Consider the following 23,350-nt stretch of genomic DNA (forward strand, 5'->3'; position numbering starts at 1 on the left):
TGGGAGGTGGTCACACCTCCCTGTGACAGGACATCTATTGTTCTACCTTCCCCTGCTCGAGATCAGCTCAGCAGCTGCAGGGCAGAAATGTGTCTGGGGTCGGCAGACCCTGGAAGGCTGTTAACAGGAGTACCAGGGACTTCCCCAAGGAGACCCCCCAGTGCATGGAATCATACCTCCAACACCAGTAACAGTGTTGGGATATCATTCCAACATGTTTGATACCAAACATGCCCAGGTTCGGCACAGCTAATATAGAGTTATCCATGGCGTAATGATGCATGGCCACTATAAGTATCAAAATGGCTGACCGCACTTACAAAGCCTAGAGACTTGATTCCGGAGTTTGTAGGGGGTGTCCTGCTCATTACACTTATAACCAAGCACCCTGCCTTCAGGACTGATTGGCCTGTCTTTGGGGTGACTTATAGGTTTTGAGTATAGCAATCTAGATATCTGAAAACGTATATCTGTCGTAAGTGGTGCTAGCACCAGAATACACAGGCTGCAATGGCAGGTCTGTAGTCACAGTTTTAGTGGTCTCTCATGGGTGGCATAATGTATGCTGCAACCCAATGGGAGACCCCTGGTGTACCCATGCCCTGGGTACCTTAGTACCATATACTAGGGACTTAACATGAGTACACCTGTAGCTAATTGTGGCAGTGCAAAAGTATTTACCATGACAAATTTAGGGAGGAAGCACTGTGGCTGGGGTCCTGATTAGCAGGAACTTAGCCAGATTAAGAAAAAAAAACATACTGACACCATCAAAAAGTGGGGGTAATCATAAAAGCAGATCCTACTTTCCTACAGGCAGTCTGATTAGAGAGGATCGATGACCGTTCTATGAAGGTCGGGGTACCAGACTCTCCATGCCCAATCCAGAGCTATAAGAATGACTTGAGCCCGATCGTGCTTGATCTTCTTGAGCACTCTGGGCAGAAGTAGTACAGGCGGAAAGGCATGCAGGTGGCCGAGGTACCACTCGCGACGAAACTCCAATGCGCAATATTGCTGACATTGCACGTTCTCTTCAGAGGCAAACAGATCTAACCGAGGCTGTCCCCACCACTGAAAGATACCTTGCACCACCTCCGGATGGAGATGCCATTCGTGATCGACTAGGCACTGACGACTGAGTTTGTCTGAGCCCGCCAGGTGTTGAACCACCAGAGTTATGTCCTGCTGTTCCAGCTATATCCAGAGGTGGAGAGCCTCTTAACAAAGGGTTCACGACCCCACCCCTTCTGTTGTTGCGGTACCACATGGCGGTGGTGTTGTCGGTGAACACCTGCAACCACTTTCCCCTTGAGAGAGGGAAGGAGTGCTTTCAGTGCCTGTCTGATCACCTGGATCTCCAAAAGGTTGATATGGAGACTGGTCTCTGCCGGATGCCAGACACCTCTGATCTCTGCCTCTCCCAGGTGGCCACCCCATCCCAGAAGTGACGCATCTGTTGCCACCGTAAGATCTGGTTGGGAAGAGAGAGGGATCTGCCTCTGACCCAATCTTGGCTTGTTAGCCACCACTGCAGTTGGTGCGCAGTCCCCTCCGAGATCTGGATGTAGACTGAAAGATTCCTCTGATGCTGCGCCCACTGGAACTTCAGGTTCCACTGCAGAGCCCGCAAATGCCATCTGGCATGATCCACCAGCAGGATGCAGGAGTCATTCTCACCGAATTCCGGGACAGAGGCTGAAAGATCGGTATCATATCCCGAATATATCCCGGACTCGCTGCTCGGTAGGATAGTCTCAAAACTGCACTGTTTTTAGAACCACCCCAATGAAAGGGAGTATCTGAAAGGGAGTCAGGTGTGACTTTGGCACGTTGATAGTGAATCCCAGTTAGTGCAGGAGGTCTGCCGTAGTCTGGAGGTGGGAGACGGCAGCCTGGGGCGAGCCGGCCTTCAACAGCCAGTTTTCGAGATTGGGGAAGACTGGAAGCCCAGATCTGCGCAGATGAGCTGCGACCACCGCCATCACCTTAACCCCTTGTGTGCCCATGACGAGCTGGACTCGTCATGGAGCACAGTCGCACTGTGCCCATGACGAGTCCAGCTCGTCATGAGGCATTCCCTGGGGAATACCTCTGGTGCGGGCACCAGAGGGATTCCCTTTTAGTGCAAATAGCCTTGGGAGCTGGGGAAGAGCTTCCCCAGCTCCCGAGGCCCCCCCCTTTCACTGTAATGACGATCGGCGCGCAGGTCGCGCCGACGTCATTACAGTGAGAGTGAAACTGAAATGACCCATAAGGGTCATTTCAGTTTCACTTTCTACGTGCTCACGGAACTATCTCAGCCCCCTGAGCATGTAGAAAGACAGGACAGGTATCGTTGGAAAGGGGAGAATCTCCCCTTTCCAATGGTACCCCTCCCCAGTGGAACCCTGCTTGGGGATCGCCACAGGAGGGCAATCCCCAAGAAGGGATCCACCCACTAGACACCAGGGAGGGGGGAGCGGCCCCTTTGGCAAGGGCCTTTGCTCCCCCCAACTGACGCTGGCACTATTTAGTCTTTTTGCCCCCCCCCGGGGGGCAGATGGGGGCATTAGCCCCCAATCTGCCCCCCCGGGGGGGGTAAAAAGCCCACTCGACACCAGGGAATTTAAAAAAAAAAACAAATAGGGGTGGGGGCTGCCCAAAACGGGCAGGCCCATGCCCCCACCCCCCAAATTACTACAGTCTTTCTGCCCCATCGGGGGGGGGGGGGCAGAAAGCCCACTAAATACCAGGGATTCGTTTTTAGTTTTTTTTTAGGGTGGGGGCTGCCCGCAACGGGCACGCCAATGCCCCCACCCACCCGCCACCATTACAGCCTTTCTGCCCCCCTGGGGGGCAGATGGGGCATCGGCCCCCAATCTGCCCCCCCGGGGGGGCAAAAATCCCACTAGACACCAGGGAATAAAAATAAAAATAAATAGCGGTGGGGGCTGCCCAAAACGGGCAGGCCCATGCCCCCACCCCACCCCCCAATTACTACAGCCTTTCTGCCCCCCGGGGGGCAGATGGGGCATTGGCCCCTAATCTGCCCCTTTGGGGGGGCTGAAAGCCCACTAAATACCAGGGATTAGTTTTTTTTTTTTTTTTTAGGGTGGGGGCTGCCCGAAACGGGCACGCCAATGCCCTCACCCACCTGCCATTATTACAGCCTTTCTACCCCCCCCCTGGGGGGCAGATGGGGCATTGGCCCCTAATCTGCCCCTTCGGGGGGGGGGGGCGGAAAGCCCACTTGACGCCAGGGATTCTTTTAGCGCAATTTTCTTTAGGGTGATGGATTTTATTTAGGGTGGAGGCTGCCCGAAACGGGCACGCCAATGCCCCCACTCCCCACCACCATTACAGCCTTTCTGCCCGGTGATGCCACAACTTTCCCACACAAAAATGTGTGAAAAAGGTGATTTTTCAGCTAAATTTGAGGTTTGCAGGGCATTCTGGGTAAGGAAAAGTTGGGGGATCCATGCAAGCCATACCTCCCTGGAATCCCCCGGGTGTCTAGTTTTCAGAAATGTGTGGGTTTGGTAGGTTTCCCTAGGTGGCCGCCGAGCACCGGGCCAAAAACCCAAGTGACCCCCCTTGCAAAACCAGGTCGTTTTGAGATAGGCAATTTTCATGTCGCCTCACTACGTTGTGGGCCCTTGCCTGTCGCGGATACTTGGGCCTCCCACAAGAGTGAGGCACCGTTTTTATATGGAGACCCGGGGAAACGCTGGGTGGTAGGAAATTTGTGTCAGCCCGGTGATGCCACAACTTTCCCACACAAAAATGTGTGAAAAAAGTGATTTTTTTCAGCTAAATTTGAGGTTTGCAGGGCATTCTGGGTAAGGAAACGTTGGGGATCCACGCAAGCCATACGTCCCTGGATTCCCCTGGGTGTCTAGTTTTCAAAAATGTATAGGTTTGCTATGTTTCCCTAGGTGCCGGCAGAGCTATGGTTCAAAAACTACAGCTAGGCACTTTGCCAAAAAAGGGTCATTTTTCGCTACGAAATTGAGGTGTGTCCACGTTACGTTTTGCGCCGTTTCCTGTCGCGGGCACTAGGCTGACCCACACAAGTGAGGTACCATTTTTCTCAGAAGACTTTGGGGAACGCGGGGTGGGTGGAAATTTGTGGATCCACGCAGATTCCAGAACTTTCCACCAGAGAAATGTAGGGAAAATGCGTTTTTTTGGCAATTGTTTAGGTTTGCAAGGGATTCTGGGTAACATAACCTGGTGGGAGGCAGTGAAGTCACCCCATCCTGGATTCCCCTGGGTGTCTAGTTTTCAAAAATGTATAGGTTTGCTAGGTTTCCCTAGGTGCCGGCTAGCTATGGTTCAAAAACTACAGCTAGGCACTTAGCCAAAAAAGGGTCATTTTTCACAGCGAAATTGAGGTGTGTCCACGTTGCGTTTTGCGCCGTTTCCTGTCGCGGGCACTAGGCCGACCCACACAAGTGAGGTACCATTTTTCTCAGAAGACTTTGGGGAAACAGGGGTAGGTGGAAATTTGTGGATCCACGCAGATTCCAGAACTTTCCACCAGAGAAATGTGGGGAAAATGTGTTTTTTTTGGCAATTTTTTAGGTTTGCAAGGAATTCTGGGTAACAGAACCTGGTGGGAGGCATTCAAGTCACCCCATCCTGGATTCCCCTGGGTATCTAGTTTTCAAAAATGTATAGGTTTGCTAGGTTTCCCTAGGTGCCGGCAGAGCTATGGTTAAAAAACTACAGCTAGGCACTTTGCCAAAAAAGGGTCATTTTTCGCTGTGAAAGTGAAGTGTGTCCACGTTACGTTTTGCGCCGTTTCCTGTCTCGGGCACTAGGCCAACCCACACAAGTGAGGTACCATTATTCTCTGAAGACTTTGGGGAACGCGGGGTGGGTGGAAATTTGTGGATTCATGCAGATTCCAGAACTTTCCACCAGAGAAATGTGGGGAATATTTGTTTTTTTTGGTAATTTTTTAGGTTTGCAAGGGATTCTGGGTAACATAACCTGGTGGGAGGCAGTCAAATCACCCCATCCTGGATTCCCCTGGGTTCCTAGTTTTCAAAAATGTATAGGTTTGCTAGGTTTCCCTAACTGCCGGCAGAGCTATGGTTCAAAAACTACAGCTAGGCACTTTGCCAAAAAAGGGTAATTTTTCACAGCGAAATTGAGGTGTGTCCACGTTGCGTTTTGCGCCGTTTCCTGTCGCGGGCACTAGGCCGACCCACACAAGTGAGGTACCATTTTTCTCGGAAGACTTTGGGGAAACAAGGGTAGGTGGAAATTTGTGGATCCACGCAGATTCCAGAACTTTCCACCAGAGAAATGTGGGGAAAATGTGGTTTTTTTTGGCAATTTTTTTAGGTTTGAAAGGGATTCTGGGTAACAGAACCTGGTGGGAGGCAGTCAAGTCACCCCATCCTGGATTCCCCTGGGTGTCTAGTTTTCAAAAATGTATAGGTTTGCTAGTTTTCCCTAGGTGCCGGCAGAGCTATGGTTCAAAAACTACAGCTAGGCCCTTTGCCAAAAAAGGGTCATTTTTCGCTGTGAAATTGAGGTGTGTCCACGTTACGTTTTGCGCTTTTCCTGTCGCGGGCACTAGGCCAACACACACAAGTGAGGTACCATTTTTCTCGGAAGACTTCGGGGAACGCGGGGGGGGTGGAAATTTGTGGATTCATGCAGATTCCAGAACTTTCCACCAGAGAAATGTGGGGAAAATTTGTTTTTTTTGGCAATTTTTTAGGTTTGCAAGGGATTCTGGGTAACAGAACCTGGTGGGAGGCAGTCAAGTCACCCCATCCTGGATTCTCCTGTGTGTCTAGTTTTCAAAAATGTATAGGTTTGCCTAGGTGCCGGCAGAGCTATGGTTCAAAAACTACAGCTAGGCACTTTGCCCTAAAAGAGTCATTTTTCGATACAAAATTGAGGTGTGTCCACGTTACGTTTTGCGCCGTTTCCTGTCGCGGGCACTAGGCTGACCCACACAAGTGAGGTACCATTTTTTTCGGAAGACTTTGGGGAACGCGGGGTGGGTTGAAATTTGTGGATCCACGCAGATTCCAGAACCTAAATTTTGCTGTATTTTGGCTAATTTCTGTGACCCCTCCAGGGGAATCCACAAACCCGGAGTACCTTCAGAATCCCCATGATGTTGGAAGAAAAGGACGCAAATTTGGCGTGGATACCTTATGTGGTAAAAAAGTTACAGGGGCCTCAGCGCGCACTACCCCAAATAGCCAATAAAGGGCGTGGCACAGGAGGGGAAAAGGCCTGGCAGCGAAGGGGTTAAAGAACACCCGAGAGGTACTGGTAAGGCCAATAGGGAGCACGGTGAACTGAAAATGCTTGTGGCCTACCGTGAACTGCAGGTAACGTCTGTGGGCTGGCAGAATGGGGATATGAAAGAAAGCATCCTGCAAGTCCAATGCCACCATCCAGTCTCCTGGGACGAGTGCAGACAGAACTTGGGCTAAGCTAAGCATGTTGAACTTCTCCTTCCAGAGGAAGCGATGAGGGCCCCAAGGTCTAGGATAGGATGCAGGCCTTTGTCCTTCTTGGGTACCAGCAAGTAGTGAGAATAACAACCGCAACCTACTTCTGGCACAGGGACCCTCTCTATAGCTCCCTTGTCCAAGAGAGCCGATACTTCCTGGTGGAGAAGTGCCAAATGATCCACCGACTTGCGATCGTAAGAAGGTGACCTGGAGGGAGTGGTAGTCTTGAAGGAGATAGATTAGCCCCTACTGGCTATTTGCAGAACCCACCTGTCCAACGTGATGGATTGCCATTAGAGGAGGTGATGGGGGATCCTGCCTCTGACTGGCTGGTGATGGGCGTGGAATGTTGGATTAGGAATGTTTGGAGGCAGTGGCTGGGGGGGAGGGTGGACTGGCCCGCCCACTGACTTCCCAACCTACAAGGATGCTGGGTCCCTCGTCTGTGGCCTTGTAGAGACTAATGTAAAAAGAACTATTGATGGACAGAATGCAGAACAATGTCATACATTCACCCCAGTACAGAGATCTGGGCCTACACCCATCGTTTTTTTGCTCACCATGCCATTCCAGTTTGGACCCAGCCATATGCAAATCAGTCTTGACCCTGTGCCCAATGGGAACAGTCCAGCCCGAACTACCAGGCCAGGACTGGAAACAAGCATCCTAGGACCGGTTTCGGGGTTTCACCCCTCTTCAGCCAGGATAGCTTGACTCCAGTGGCGTAGTGAGCACAGGACCCACGTCTGGGCATACCCTTCCCACATAGGGCGAACAGCAAAACACACAAGATGATGGGCGGAATGGTGCACATTGGCAAAACATTCACCCCCAGTCACAGATCTGGGTTTAATCCATCGTTATTTTGCTCACCACGGGTAGCCCTCTCCAGACCTGCACCTAGGCTCCGGGGAAAAAACAAATCTGATGTCAGCGTGCATGGCGGGGTCTATGTAGGTCCTGCAATGTCATCCCGGGGCCCACAACGCCGACGACGGATGCAGACTTGACTGACACCACGACGTGCATAGGTTCTGCTGAAGAAAAATCTCTGGATCTAGACTGACGCCTGGGGGAAATTCTAAGGTAAGGAATCTACAACTAACAGTCTATCAGATTTGTTAGTGCATCATATTATAAACCACTCCCTTTATCATTAATTTTCTTCACCAATGTGTTTTAGCATTTGATGCATGTGGAGTTCTTCCACTGCTTGCAGTCTCCCTCCTGCATGCAGAGATTTGCACCCTGCATGTGGAGGTCTTCACCATACATACAGGGAGGGACTGAGCTTTTGTATATGGACAGAGACCTGTTTTTTCAGGGCAGGCATTTCAGCCTACCACTGCATACAGGGCATTACTTAGAACAGAAAGCCAGCCATTTTTTTAATATGCATTTAAATGTTTAGTTCATGTGTGTAAAAGTTATTCCTTTAAGTTGCCACAGTGGAAACTTTTTTTAGCTTCATATTTGATGTCCATGACAACATGTGCACTTGACTTATCTAGCGTTTCCATTTTGACTACAGTTGTAATGCTGATATTATGTACTTTAACTCACTGCCCAACATGCTATATTTTGTATTTTTAATAATCCATGATGCAACTACAACATTTTTTGTAGCTGAACAATTTTTCATTGTTTAAATATAATTGTAACAATGGAAAGACTTTTCAAACAATAACTCTTCCTGTGCTAGGCAGCATGCAAGAGTTTATTTTCCATTATTACATTTGTTTGCCATAATCATTTACTTAATCCGTGTCTCTAATTACAAAATATGTTTTGCATTGAATGTCTGAAAAGATTGTTAAATGACTAAATACTTTTCAAAAATTGTGATCTTTAACTTACCTTACAAAGTAATATAGCAAAAATTAGTGAAGTCAACAAAATGTCAATCTTTGTCTTATTTTAGTATGTAACATCCCTCGTCCAGGTTCTCAACTGCATGGCGGGCACCACAGCTGTTAACCATTCGCAAGGAGGAGGAGCCCTCAACTAGTAGGAACAGTGCACGAATAAGGGGACAAACACGTTCAATCAAACAAAAACTCTATTAGGCCTTCAAACCCACAGTTGGGGTAGGGAAGCTGGACACTACTAGCCAGGAGGAGGTGAACAATGAGGCTCCCCTTAAATAAGACCTTTCTGTGGTGTGCACAAAACAGACTGCACCATTATCTGGGCCTCCACCCACCCCTCCTTAAATCCAGAGACCCCATACCATAGCAAGTCTCCAACTTCTTCCCCTGCTCAACTTTCTCCTGCTCCTCCTACTACAAGTGCATTCCCGGAACTGAAGATACACTTACAACCCTTATACTATTAAGCCCTCATGTGTTGCCCACTCTCTTTTCGCCGTGACGTCCCTGTGACTGCTCTCAAGGAGGTCCTGAGTTGATGTTTAGTTGATGATGTCTCAGAGTCTGCAGGAGTTAATTGGTGCAGTAAACACACTCTGAGAGACATTAACTGAGCAGCATCATACTCTGTGTGATCTCATGACATCTTTGATAGCAGCCCCAATGTCTCGTCTACTTCCTCAAGCCACTCGATCCCATGTAGTGCGGCTTCCTGGTTAGTCTGGTTTACTTGTTTCTCCATCCACCCCTTTGTATCACATTCCTCAAAGGGTGTCCAGCCCTGTTACAGCCAGCCATACAACATTTGCCTCAGTGGTAGGAAGAGCGTTGAGTCTGAGGATGACCAGGAACATTTGCCCCTAAGTCAGGAACAGTACTCTGACTGATATCCCCTCCAACTTAGGAAAATTACTTTTTTTCTTCTTTTAAACATTTGACTTTCTGTAGAACATTTGACTTTCTTTTAGGACTAGTGACTATATTATTATGGATTTTTTATACTGGACATTCATATATATATATTTTTTTCCCTCTGTACATAGACTTAGTCCTTAACATTTCCCGATGTGTTTTTATTTCTCCACTCTGTTCCAAGTATACATTTACTCTCCTAGCAAAGGCACTATTTGATATCCTTTTAATCAAGGACAGTATAAATTAAACAAACATTTTTTTTTTATGTATTTAAAAAAACATATAGTTGATTTATGGATATAATTTAATTACTGCATTACTTTGAAATGTATGCTTCTATAGATGGTGTTTCACATTCCCTTCACAGAGATTTACAGCATCAGCACTTATTGTCAACAAATAACTGAAAACCTGCATTAATGTAGGTTATTTTTTGCTGTATTTTATTTTCAAAGGTGGCCAAGATTCAAGATTACTTTTAAACACAGGTAGCTTTGCAAACAGTGTCACAAATGTTACTTTAATTGTGCGTTTGTCAACAGAGTAGTTAATCTGAATTTCTTTTCCTAGCTTTGTGGTCTACCACTCTGCTAAGAAATACTGGTTTTGAATTGCGTTGTGAGTCATCTTGCCTTGTTTTTGTGTTGATGGTGGCTGAGTTGTGGTGGCTGAGTTAATGAGGGTTTAGTAGGTGGTGGAGGTGATATGTTTATGGGTGTTGAAAGCGGACTGACAATTGAGTTTGTTATTAGTGTGGGCCTCATAGGTGGTGGTGTCTCCATAAAATCTTGTGCATGTCTTGGCCTCAAAGATTGACATTTGCATTTGTTTGTTATTGTCTCTATCATCTTCATCATCACAGCATGTTGCCTTGCACTCTTACTCCTCAAACTACTAAGATGTTCATGGAGTATCTTTGGCATGTCTTGGTAACATTTCAGAACATTACGTAAGGCATGGTTGTCAACCATTTGAGGGAGTTTTTTAAGTTAGGCTGGAATTTCATCAGGAATTTCCCCAATTGCATGAATATTGGATTGCTGCTGGAAAAAGGCATCCTCTCTGTAAGAAATTGGGTTTCTGGTTGACTGGGGTGTGAGTCCTCGACAAGCTGCAACCACAATCCTTCTCAGAGTGAGACATAATGTCAGGTGTCAGCAGCTCAAGAAGGAAATAGAACCCACTAACCTCTGCGTAGCAGCCAGCAGGGACGATGTCGAGAAGAATATGATTCCTTCGCCACCGGACACGTTCTCTCCCCAGAGTGTAATATGATACAGCTATGAGGGAACGCACCCGGGGGACAAGGAACAGAAAACAGGTCTTCAGAGTCTTTGGCTTTGGGGGTCTGGTCTACGAGGGAGTCTCAACTGCCTGTAGGAAGGACACAGAAAAACGCATTAGGGAAGTTTAGCACTATACCCTTACCCCTCAATGACCCTGTTTCACCCTTTCTGGTTACCAATGTCACAGAAGTACCTGAGGGTCTGTTGTCCCCACTGAGAACCGTACTATGCGTCACGCCTGCGCTGTTTTCCTCACAATCGACAGGAGTGCACCCGCATAGTAGTAGTGTCACTGTTGTTTTTCACAGCGACTGGCATAAATGCTCTGCTGGTCTCAGCCCCAAATTCAGCACAGTGTCGTGTGAGCTGACAGTGATACCGAGAAGCCCTTTTGCGAAATAACGATAGTCAACAGAAGTAGTCAGGGGGAGTCAAACATAGAGCTCGAGAAGTAGAGCAACACGGTACCTGTTTGATCGAGGTAAGAGACTGGAAAAACAGGAAGCGTATTTCACTCAGCTAGAACAAGGCCTTCTATCGGCTGCAAAGAAAGACGGGCGATTATGCCGTGACCGACCTCGTCAGGAATACGTAGGAAATCGGAGGCTTCGGTACGACTACCTCCGCTCTTGTGAAGTCCTCACCGCACCACGTGTCTTGTGAAGTCCTCAAAGGTGTGCACCAACGATAATCCGCTTACTCTATCCGCGGGAAAGAAAGCGTCCGCTTGTAGCCAGGGTCCGGAACGGATTGTCAAGCACCGTCTCTTTGTCCCGGAAGTGTTTTCATTGACTTCCTGGGTATACGGGTCCTCACCCGGAAATGGCCCAGCCTCTGGGAGTTGTAGTTTTTTCACCCCTTTTTTCGCGGAACGGGAGGACGCGACATTCGCGCCTTTGTCTTCAGCTCCGCAAGTGAAGGTGCATGACACATAAGCCAACACCAAATTAACCTGTGCTCAACCTTCTGGTAGCATTGCAGTCAGGCTTAACATAAAGGCAATGTATAAAGTATTTGTGCAACCCTTCAAACAGTAAGAAAGTAAACAAAAAAAGCAGTTTAAAGATTTTTGTGAAAATAGTGCCAAAAAGCACAGAGCTCCAAATGTGGCAATCTAGTCGCGCTGGACCTGGACAAAGTCACAAGTTCAGGTCAACCGCAATGCAGCATGGACTGGCAAGCTGAACGAAGTACCTGGTTTGTGGACGGCTGCAAGGATCTGCGTCAAAATGAGTAACGCATCTGAAGCAATGCGCTGGTTCTGAGATGCAGTGAGGCTGCAAAGCGAAGTCCTGAGTTGTTATTGTCGATCCAGGTGAAGAGGCTTGCAATGCACAGTCCGGCATCGAGGATGTGGCGCAAAGTTGGGGTGATGCGTTCGTTGCAATGAGCTGTAAGGCTGCGATGTTGAGTCTGGTGTCAACGTCGAGGCTGCTCTCAATGAGGGGTGCTAGGGCATGCGCTGAGGATGTGTCATGCAGTGGGGGTTCCGATGGGTCTCGGAGGTGATGCAGGTCTTTGAGACTGATCCATCGATGCAGCAGCGGTAATGCGTCAGGTCTGCTCGGGATTGTGCCGCACAGCAGAGGAGATACACCAATTCCTCCAGATTCACAGTGGCTGACAGAGTACTTTAAGGCCACATCCAAGGGTCCAGGACTGGTGTGGCAACACTTGGCAGGGTAGACTCACAGATGGCAGAGCCCAGGTGCAAGGTTGTTGGAGGCCTTTTGTGCCCCGAAGGCTTCAGATCAGGAGGCCAGCCAACAAGCCCTTGGAGTCACTCTGGGCTCTGGGCTCAAGAGATGCAGGTCCAGCCCTTCCCACCCAGGGAAGAGGGCAGCAGATCAGGACAGCAGTTCTTCCAGAGTAGCAGTCCAGAAGAGTGGCAGCCCATTTTGCAGCACAGCAGTCCTTCTGCATGGCAGAGTATCCATAGGTCCAGAAGTGTACTGAAGAGTTGGTGTCTGCGGTCCAGTATTTATACCCAATTCTGCTTTTGAAATGGGGAGAAGCTTCTAGAGGCAAGCCTTTTAAGTTCACAGGTGCACTGCTTTCTTGGCCCTTGCTTCAGACTAACTACAGGGGTATGCAGTCCTTTGTGTGGTGGCAGTGCATAGCCTATTCAAGTGTAATTGAGCTGGGCCAAGCTCCTCCTCCCGACCATCCTGCCAGTGATGACCCACCCAAACTCCCTGTTGATGGTGACTGTCTAGGGGGACTACACAAAGTCCAACCATCAGCTACACCCAACCATATGTTTCAGAAACAGGCTGCAGGAACCAAATGGCCAAGGCAAGAAAATGCAACTTTCTAAAAGAATTGCGATATAAAATCCGACCAGCATAAGTTAGGATTTTTCATTACGATTCCAAAGACACCAAACATGAACTGGTCACCAATTCCCATTTGGAAATTACACTTATGGAATGTAATTAGGTAACTCCAATGTTATTCTATGAGAGAGGTAGGACTTGCAGTAGTGAAAACGAACGTAAGAGTGAAGATTAAAAGTACATGTCCTACTTTTTAACTACATTTCCCCATGCCCTCTGGGCTGTTCACGGCCTACCCTCAAGGTGACTTATATGTATTAAAAGTAAGGTTTGGGCCTGGCAAAATGTTTACTTTGCCAGGTCGAAATGGCAGTTTAAAACTTCACGCATAGAGGCTTCAATAGCAGGCCTGAGGCATGTGCTTAAGTGCTACTTAAGTGGGTGGCACAATTAGTGCTGCAGGCTCACTAGTAGCATTTAATTTACAGACTCTGGGCAAATATGTCAATTCGATAAAAAACAATCTAACATGTTTTAAGGAAAGAGCACAAGCACTTTGCCACTCGTTAGCAGTGACAAAGTGTGCAGAGTCTCAGGCTAACTAAAACGAATTTGGCAGACAAATAGGAGGAAGAAGGCAAAAAGTCAGGGGAGGGCCCTGCAGAAGGGGCCAAGTTCAACGCTCTCAGTGTGCAGGATTTAGCTATGCTGACACCCGCTATCGTCTGCATGTCTGGTAATATGATTTGGCCAACAGGTTGTGCATCACTAAGATGCTGAGGTAGGAGAATAATGAAGGGTCAGGAATGTTCCTCACCAGCATTATCCTCTCCCTAAGATTATTGAGAGAATACTGGAGATGCACCTGCATGGGAAGAGTGTGTAGGGGGCTCTGCAGAGGTACCTCAGGTTGAGGGCCAAATAGAGGTGAGTTTTGTGTAGATGTAACAAGCATCCATGACTAGCTGTGTAGCGGCTAGTGCCTGGGCACTGGAAATCCTTAGAAGTGATCTTGGAGGAAGACCAGTGATCAGTCATAAGAAGATCGTCCAAGTTTTTTGAGTGGGGGCAACCATGGCCTCCTTCCCATTCCCTACTTACCATGAAACCGTCTCCTCCTTCACCTCCTCCTTTTCTTCTTGTGCAGTGTTGATGGCTGCTTCGATGATGAGTGCATTTTCTTCCTGGATAGCCTGCTGTCCTCCGCTTGTGATGGTACAGCATCATCACTAGGCTCGGTGCCCCCAGTACCTGCAAGAGGAAGAGGAAAAAAGTTGAAATGCATAAAATACATTTTTGACTCAATACTTCAACAGACTTACTCTAAAGGTTGAGAAATAAATTTACAATTAAGGTAATGATATGAGAACTGAAATAAACATATGAAGGTAAAGGTTGGTCATTGAAGGGAATTATCACATATTTCCAATGACAACTCAGTGCTCCCGCCAATAGTGCTTCTTTTATGAATAACCCCTTTGATGTCAGCTACTGAACTAGTGTCCTTGCAGTTGGAGTTGGTTAGGCATATTGTTATCCAGCAACTAGAGAGAGGATACATGTGAAATATTAAATAAAGATTTATGAATCAATATAAACAAGTAGTACTTAACACAAGTGATGTCAAAATATAGAGTAATAAATGAAAGATAAACCAAAATAAATCACATTCAAAATAAAATATATATTTCAATTAACATACAGACGATACAGAGAAAAGAAAAATTCTGAGAATTATTTTTAAAAATCATGTTGTCACTGACTTACCAGATCAATTAATGACATAGGGCCTATTTACTGCTGCTGTAGTGTGTACACCGGGGTCTGTTGTTTGGCTGTAGCTGACAAGAGAGAGAGAGAAACATACAAAGAGGAAAAAGAATTCAGAAGTTGTACATTGATAACGGGTGATGGGTTTGATACCTAGTATGAAACCACACGCAGCTTGCTTTCCTGGAAGTTAACATTAACCCTGAAAGAACTGTCTAAAGGATAAATACAATTGACAAAGTATATCACAACAATCAACTATTTATCAACCTCCCCCGTCACTTACAAATAGAGGTAGGTTAGACTCCAACCCAATAAAACATATGTTATATTTACCAGTGATTGGGACAATGACACAGGCCCTTGAAAATGGTCGAGAATGTCTAGGAGCCTGCTAGTGTTAATAACATGAATATACATGCTATAATTGAGCAGCTATTAGTAAAACAAAACACCAATTTATAAAAATATTAAAGAACTACAAAGAAAGATATACAAATCCTGTATAGTGTGTTATTGACATTCCTAGCATAAGGACATGTCTGTGCGTGTTATAGGATTGGGTTTCGAGACAGGCCCTATGTGTTGCCCTGCAGCATTAGGAATTGCTCCTGTCTCAGCGGTAGCAATTAAATTACTTGAAATAGTGACTATGAGAGGAACGATGAATAAAGGTAAATCAATGTGAACATCAGCTTGTTTAAAGGGTGTGTTTTAGAGGCTGTGTTTAAGAGGTAGGTATGTGATGTCTCTTTAAACTGTGTAGGCTTGGGGGGAGGACAGATTTGCATGGGTGGTTGTAGGGAAAGAGAGGGGGTTTTAATGTTACCTGGTGAAAAATTAGGGTTGTCTGCAACAGGCAGCCCATATAACAGGTGAGGGAGCATTGTGGAGAGGGCAGTCTCATTGAGGGGTGTGAGACAGATACTGGATCTGGATGCACCTTTCATAATAGCTTGTGCCAGCTGAACCCTAGAGAACTTCTCCTTCACCCACTACCTCTCAACCTGCCATATCTTTCTAATGTCGCCTGTACTGTAGGCCTCCTCACCCAAGACATTCTGCCATAAAGCTGCTTCTGTGTTCCACTGCGGGTGAATTGAGTTAACCCATGTAATAGTATTGTTTTATCACAAATTTCATTACAAGTTTTGGTTCCTCCTTGGTAAAATTCCTCTTCCTCATGACAGTGGTCTGCATCCTGGAGGCTGAATGTGATTCCAGCTGGATGCAGGATCACTGAGTCCAAGAGGAAAAAGACAGGACCTAAACTGTGGTCTGAAATTACTTGTATTCAAGTCAGTGAATGCCAGATATTATTTGGGACATGGGTATGTTATTTTCTGTCCCCCATTCAGTCAGGGATCTCCATCGCTGTATCTGATGGTCAATATCTCCGAGGTGGACATTCTGACCCCGATGCCAAGGACTCCACTCTAGTGGCAGACATGTCTGCCAAGTATTTGAAACATAAAGAACGGTCTTAGAGTAAATTATGTTGTTGAAAACTCCATCGCTAATTGGTGTGGGTGTAAATATGTACGTTTGCATCTAGGTGTGACTCTGAAATGATGGATAGCAAAAACAAAAGTGTGAAGTTACACTTAGGTGTAGTAATAAATATAGCAAACACAACAAGATGATGGACGGAGTGCTGAAACATTTCAAACAGTCACCCCCAGTCAAAAGATCTGGGTTAAATCCATCGTTCTTTTGCTCACCATGCCATCCCAGTTTGGACCCAGCCATATGCAAATCAGTCTTGACCCTGTGCCTCATGGGAACAGTCCTGCCCGAACTGCCAGATCAGGTCCTCCCTGGACCAGACACAAGCATCCTGGTGCTCACCATGCCACAGGAAAAAATGTACACATGTTGATATACCTTTCTGAATAGGCCCGCAGTCTTTAATTCTGTTGCCTATCAGCAAGCAAAACATATCCTTCAGTTCTGACCTGACAAGACTAAATGCTTTAAAGCGAGGGTATTGCAAATGGGTATTTACAGTATCACATTTTTGTATTTCAGATCACCAAAATGATTTGTTCCAAAAGGCTAAAAGTGGAATTACTTTTATTAATCTTTCTGATGGGCTTCTTGCAAGCAATGAGTGGAAGGATGGATTTCAGAGAAAACCATTTCAAAAGTAAGCTCTTTGAGAGTGTGGCCAGGATTGGTCTCCTATACCTTGACTCTGGTGTGACTCGGATACTACATGCCACTCTGATGTGTGTTTTGCCTACTCATTTAACTGCTGATGAATATCTTGCGAATCACTGTAATTGTACACCAGTCAAACTATTACAAGAAGTTAGTGATCTCATGCTATCAAGTTCTGTCTACATGCAGCCATCTTTTAAAAACTGTGATTAATACTGTTATTGAACAAAAACACACCAAGTCCAACAATCCACCCTCTGGTGGAAATGTGGAACATGTAGAAATGTAAAAGGTTTTTCAGTAACATTGGGTCTTGTGTCATGAAGTATTATGTGACCTCTGAATCAGTGCCTCACTTTGCGATTAATAGGTATCTCAACAATTGCTCTTTAAGTAATGCATCATACTATTGCAATTACTAAATATGTCCTTTTAGCCATATTAAATATGCTTTTTTGCTAACACAACAGCCATGTCACCAAGCATCTGTGTAAATAGCTAAGGATGTGCAAAACACTGGTTCAGCAACATCGTGTCATGCATGACCAGGCATAAAAATACAGCCAAGCTTATTTAAACTGAAAATATAATAATAAAAAATAAATAACCCTGTATTTGTAAAGCGCGAACTGATCACCCGTAAGGGTATCAAGGCCCTAGGGAGATTAAGGGCCATATGTAGGTAGCCTCACATTTACCGATTCATAAATACCGAATTTTACCGATTCGGTATTTATGAATCGGTAAATGTGATGTAGGTAATAATTCGGTAAATTTTACCGAATCGGAATAATTCGGTAATTATGAATCGGTATTTACCGATTCGGTAATGAGGCATACCTTCCCATTGATGGGAAGGTATGCCTCACTACCGATTCGGTAAATACCGATTCGGTAATGGGGGGAGCATATGCAAGGGTGGCAGGGTGTCACATTGACACCCTGTTGCACCCCTGAATCTTGCATGTGTGCACATGTGGCGCACATACATGCCCTAAGGGCATGTATGTCTGCCACATGGCACTCTTAAATCTGCAAAATATTAATTTTTGCAAGCTATTCGTTATTTATCACCAACCTGTATTTGGTGGTAAATAACAAATTCTTAAATCTATTTTTCACTCTTTAGAGTGCTCCCTACATAGCATTTCTGGATTCGGTATTTACCGAATCGGTATGTTACCGATTTCTTAATTTCCGAATCGGTAAATACCGAATCCAGAAAATCTGCCCCCTACATCGCAAATGCCTAAATACCGGTCGTAACGGGATACATACCGAATTTCGGCCGTTACCGACCGGTATTTGGCTTCCTACATGAGGCCCAAAGTGAGCTATTGTCCAGAGTCATATGATGCTGAGATGACCTGCCTCCGGCCCTGGGAATCGAACCGTGAGCCCAACGCTCCGGAGTCAGCCACCCTGGCCACTGCACCACACCTCTCCCTAACTCATACACATGGCAGGTGCACAGAAGTAGGGACGGTAAAGAGCTGCAAACCCACCTCAAGCTAGTATTCATGTAATGTGTTGAAGTGCTCAAACACAGTCTAAATCAACACTTTCTCTGCCATATTGCTGGAAATATACATGCAGCCAAACACAGAGATGCATTAAGACTGTGCTAGGGAAGGAATACATATTGAATGAGAAAAATGACCACATTACCCACACCCTGATGGAAATCCACTGGCCCCCCTATCTGGCCTGCAGTATCTTCCAAACTAGATTCATCATCCACCCCTGCATATTTGGTTGACAAGCTCACTACCTTTGTGGCCCACCTAAATTATCTTATCATTGAAACACAATCTATTTCACTAGCCTCTAAAGTCCTTATTTCATTTATGGAATCTTTCCATTTAGTTGTGATTTGCTGAAATTCTATTGCAATTCGCATGTCTATAAATGTCCCATTCATGGAACATGACTTCCAATTTGAATTCTTGCTCCCCAAAATGATAGCATGGATCAACAAGCATTTCCAATGCAATAGGTCTCGCATTTGCAAAATTTAGAGTTATTGGCATTGTAATTTTTACATATATATACACATATATATATATATATTTATATATGTATTTAGATATATATGTGTATATATATAAAATAATGTATTTATATATTTTTTATATATATTTATTTCGATATTTTTTTATCTTTCATATATAAACTGTAAACTTATAAACATAATAATAATCAACTTGTAATTTTTTTATGTTTATTTAGAAAACATAGTAATATATATGAAGTGATAGAAGCTTTATTCGATACAAAATATATCATAAAAGCAGAATCAATCCTTATACAATTCATGGAAGTAATTTGATATAAAACTAGCAGTAACAATTCATTTACAAATTAAAATTAAAAGATAAAATCCATTTTATATAAAAACGAAAAATAAAATAAAAAAAATAAAAAGTAAAAATGGGGGAAAACCCCTAAAATTTATAGTATCATAAAAGTAATATACATCAGTATAGTGCAAAACAGTTCGTATAGGCCTAATCCATATTTTTTAGTGTCAAAAACTTTGAACGTAGCACCCATGCGCATCCCAGGTATTTCGCCACCCCGCAGATCACAGTGAGGGAGGTAGTATCTGTCCTGAGAACACGTAAAACAGACAGATAATTTCTTGAGCCCAGCAATATACAAACAGGTCTTAACCACTTGCTTCTGATGTGTCTGTAAATTGGGCAAGCAAACATAAAGTGGGCAATGGACTCGGTACGAGCTCCACATCCTGGGCATGGCGCTGCTGCTGTTACTAATGCCAATCGATCGATCCCCCTCCAGCTCGCTATTAAATCATTAATAGGAAGAGTTCCAAATCTCAGTTTCATATATAGGGACCTATCTCTAGGAGTTTGGATAAAATCAAGATATGCTTCCAACTTCCGAACAGGCTTGTGTTCCATGAACCGCTCAGTGAGGGTTCCCCTGTCCGCATTGGTCTCTTGAACCCCCTCCACCCAATTCCAATAAGCTTTTTTTATAACCTGTTTGGGAGGCGGGGTCTGGCTAACCCATGCCTCCCCTAGACCTATGTCAGATAATAGACGCCTCAAATTGGAGATCCATTTGACCCTCTGGCCCATGTCCGCTTGGATGATATCGCTAAAGGCTTCTGCATAAAAGGACAGCTCTGGGGTCGATCTGATACGGGCCCAAAAAAGTAGAGGGCGGAGGCATGCAATATCTTTGATTGAACGTCTGCCCAAATCAAAATACAGGGGCTTTAGTGGAGTAGAGATTGGAAGGGAAACCAAACCTCTAAAAAAACTTGTTCTCCGATCTCACTAGGTCAGTGGTGTTCTCAAAACCCCAGAGTTCGGCCCCATACAGGGCTGAGGGGAGTGCTTTACCTTCATAAGCCACAAGGGCCGGGGATATTGGTTTGCTTGCAGAGAGTTGTTGTTCTCTTAAGATCACCCCGGATACCCGCTTGTGGTTTAGAAGCATTTTTGTCAAATGGGAACTCCACTTCATATCACTAGTGACCCGTATACCCAAATAGTCAAAAGACTCAACTAGGTCTAATGGTTTTCCTTCAAGGGTGATGTTATTTCTAAACCGCTTCGAGGGGGATATAGTCAACAATTTTGTTTCAGCAGTATTAATGATTAGGCCTCGCCCAGAACAAAACAGGCCAAATCTATCTAACAGCCTCTGGAGACCACTTGGGCATTTTGACAGCTGGAGGGTATCGTCGGCGTACAGGAGGGTCGGGATTTTTTCTCCCGCCAGGACTGGTGCGTCAGCCGGAAACTCCCTCAAATGGTCTACCACCCCATTCACAAAGAGGGAGAACAAGGTCGGCGCCAATACACAGCCCTGGCGTACCCCCCTATTCACCTCGATCCTCTCTGTTAGCTGTCCCTGAGTCCCCCACCTAATCCTGGCATAGTTGCCCTCATGGAGGCGTCTAATAAAATCCAGAACCATGGGGGGGGTATCCAACTCACGCAACACCTGCCAAAGCCTGGGGCGGGGGACCAGGTCAAAAGCAGTCTTCAGATCAATGAAGGCCAAATACAAACTGCCTTTCCCTATGACCACGGTCTTCCAATAGATCATAAAGAATCTAAAGACCTAATCCATCGTACCCACTCGCCCCCTAAAACCAGCCTGGAAGTGCGACAAAATATCACCTTCCTCCATCGCAGCCTTAACCTCATAAGGAGCACCCTGCCAACCACCTTTTGTATCACCTCTATTAGACTGATCGGCCTGTAGTTGGCAGGGTCCTCCCTATCCCCCTTTTTATAGATCACAACCACCTCCGCCCCCTTCCAGGATTCAGGGACTGCATGGCCTCTAGCTATGAGGTTCATCAGCCGTAAAATAAACTGTGCCCAAGATTTTTGGTCATACAAAAGGAGATCGCCAGGTATGCCATCCTGACCCGCTGCTTTGCCGGGGGCTATATTTCCTATTGCCCGGGCTACCTCCTGTAGGTCAAGAAGTTCTACCGATAAGGAATCTCCCAGTGTATAGGGGTGATGTTCATCTTCTACATATGAAACATCCACCTTACTAGAGTATAGGTCATGGAAATGATTATACCATTGTTGCCCCGTAATATGGTTGGGTACCGGCTCAGAACCTTTACGAGTCCCCTTATTGATTATCTCCCAGAATAGCATTCGGTTTCCCTTCCCTGTTTTACTGACCTTGATGGTAAAAAACTGTCCCAGCCTTATAATTACATTTTTGTAAAAATCAGGAAAACAGGAGTCATGAGTTATTTCTAAATTGTCACCTATCGAGTCGAGCTCCTTGATCTTGTGGTTTAACAATTCAGTTATGCTGAAAAGCTTGTCATCCTGATTTTCAACCTTGCGCCATTTAAGCCGACGGTTACAATTAGAGGGCTCATACTCTTTCGTTACCAATCTAAGGGGCTCCTTCGCTTTAGAATCATTGGGTCCCCATTTATTTTTTATTTGCATACAGAGTGGATTATGATCGCTATCCAGGGTGTCTTTTACTACCATATCTATGAGATCACCCCATAGATGGGCGCTAATCAGGATATAATCTATGCGTGATGGTGAACTGATTTTATTAAAAGTATTAGCCCCATGCTGATCTGAGGGTGTCCGGCCATTTACTGCTCTTAGGTCATATTCAAGCGTTAAGGCATTCATTTGAATAGCCCTTTGGGACCACTTCTTGATAGGAGCTATATTAAGAGTTGGGATATCCCATTTGTTATCTGCCTCATTCGTGCCCAGCATGTCCTCACTACTCAGTGGTTCGAAGGTGCAGTTAAAATCTCCCGCTACAATAATATTAGCAAGAGGATAAAGAAGTGATAGCTCTCTATCTAGAGCAGTAAGGGTTGAGGATACTCGAGCCCCAGGAGACCCTCGAGCATAGATATTAAAAAGCTCCATTTTTTTATTCATGGTTGAACCTTTAATCGATAAATGTAATAAGTCTGCTGAATCAAGATTACCCTTGGCAATTGACCAATTCAGAGAAATATTAATCCATATGAGAAGGCCCCCTGATGGACGGCCTTTCCCTGACCAGGAAGCTGGAACAAAAAATGTAATATACCCAGATTTGTATAGGGGAACCGTGCTCCAGGTCTCCTGGAACATGCAGACATCGTACTTCTCGATAAGTTCATTCCACTCAGGAAGAGCTAGTTTGGTCTGAAGGCCTGCTATGTTCCACAAGAGAACATGGGTCACCCTTGAGGTGTGTCTATTAGTCCCCTTCTCTTTAGCCTCGACTACCCCGTCCATCATTATAAACAACCGCAATGGAGCGCACACCGCTAGCCCCTCCTCCGGGTCGCCCCAAGGGAAGCTGGTACATGAAGTTCCCGAGTGGTTCACCCCAGTGGGTGCAAGTAAGTACTTGTTTGATCTCTAGACCCGATACATGTCCCGAGTTTTAAAATATCACCCGAGACATGGCTCGGGTTTCGGGATAACTTCCCTCCTCAGTAGAGAAAATAGTTAGGGGTGGAAGAGAGGGCCGCCAAGCAACCGTCAAAGGCCTCAGTGCCCGCACAGGCACGCAGGTGCGTCGTCCAGGAGCTCGTCAGCTCAAAGCTCGAGGGAGCCATTTTTATAAACAACCGCAATGGAGCGCACACCGCTAGCCCCTCCTCCGGGTCGCCTCAAGGGAAGCTGGTACATGAAGTTCCCGAGTGGTTCACCCCAGTGGGTGCAAGTAAGTACTTGTTTGATCTCTAGACCCGATACATGTCCCGGGTTTTAAAATATCACCCGAGACATGGCTCGGGTTTCGGGATAACTTCCCTCCTCAGTAGAGAAAATAGTTAGGGGTGGAAGAGAGGGCCGCCAAGCAACCGTCAAAGGCCTCAGTGCCCGCACAGGCACGCAGGTGCGTCGTCCAGGAGCTCGTCAGCTCAAAGCTCGAGGGAGCCATTTTTATAAACAACCGCAATGGAGCGCACACCGCTAGCCCCTCCTCCGGGTCGCCCCAAGGGAAGCTGGTACATGAAGTTCCCGAGTGGTTCACCCCAGTGGGTGCAAGTAAGTACTTGTTTGATCTCTAGACCCGATACATGTCCCGGGTTTTAAAATATCACCCGAGACATGGCTCGGGTTTCGGGATAACTT

The 23,350-nt window shown here is 45.9% G+C and overlaps 1 protein-coding gene across 2 annotated transcripts in view; it reads left to right on the plus strand.

Moving 5' to 3' along the window:
• LOC146822031 (clusterin-like) overlaps nt 1-23,350 on the plus strand; it is a 416,491-nt gene that overhangs the window by 25,708 nt on the left and 367,433 nt on the right. For both annotated transcript variants that reach the window (XM_085609414.1, XM_085609415.1), the window contains exon 2: nt 16,611-16,728. In XM_085609414.1, coding sequence (XP_085465540.1) covers nt 16,620-16,728 — 109 coding nt within the window. In that variant the 5' untranslated portion in view covers nt 16,611-16,619. The remainder of the gene's footprint in view (nt 1-16,610; nt 16,729-23,350) is intronic.

Source organism: Triturus cristatus, chromosome 6, assembly GCF_964204655.1.
Source record: "Triturus cristatus chromosome 6, aTriCri1.1, whole genome shotgun sequence".
Lineage (NCBI taxonomy): Eukaryota > Metazoa > Chordata > Amphibia > Caudata > Salamandridae > Triturus > Triturus cristatus.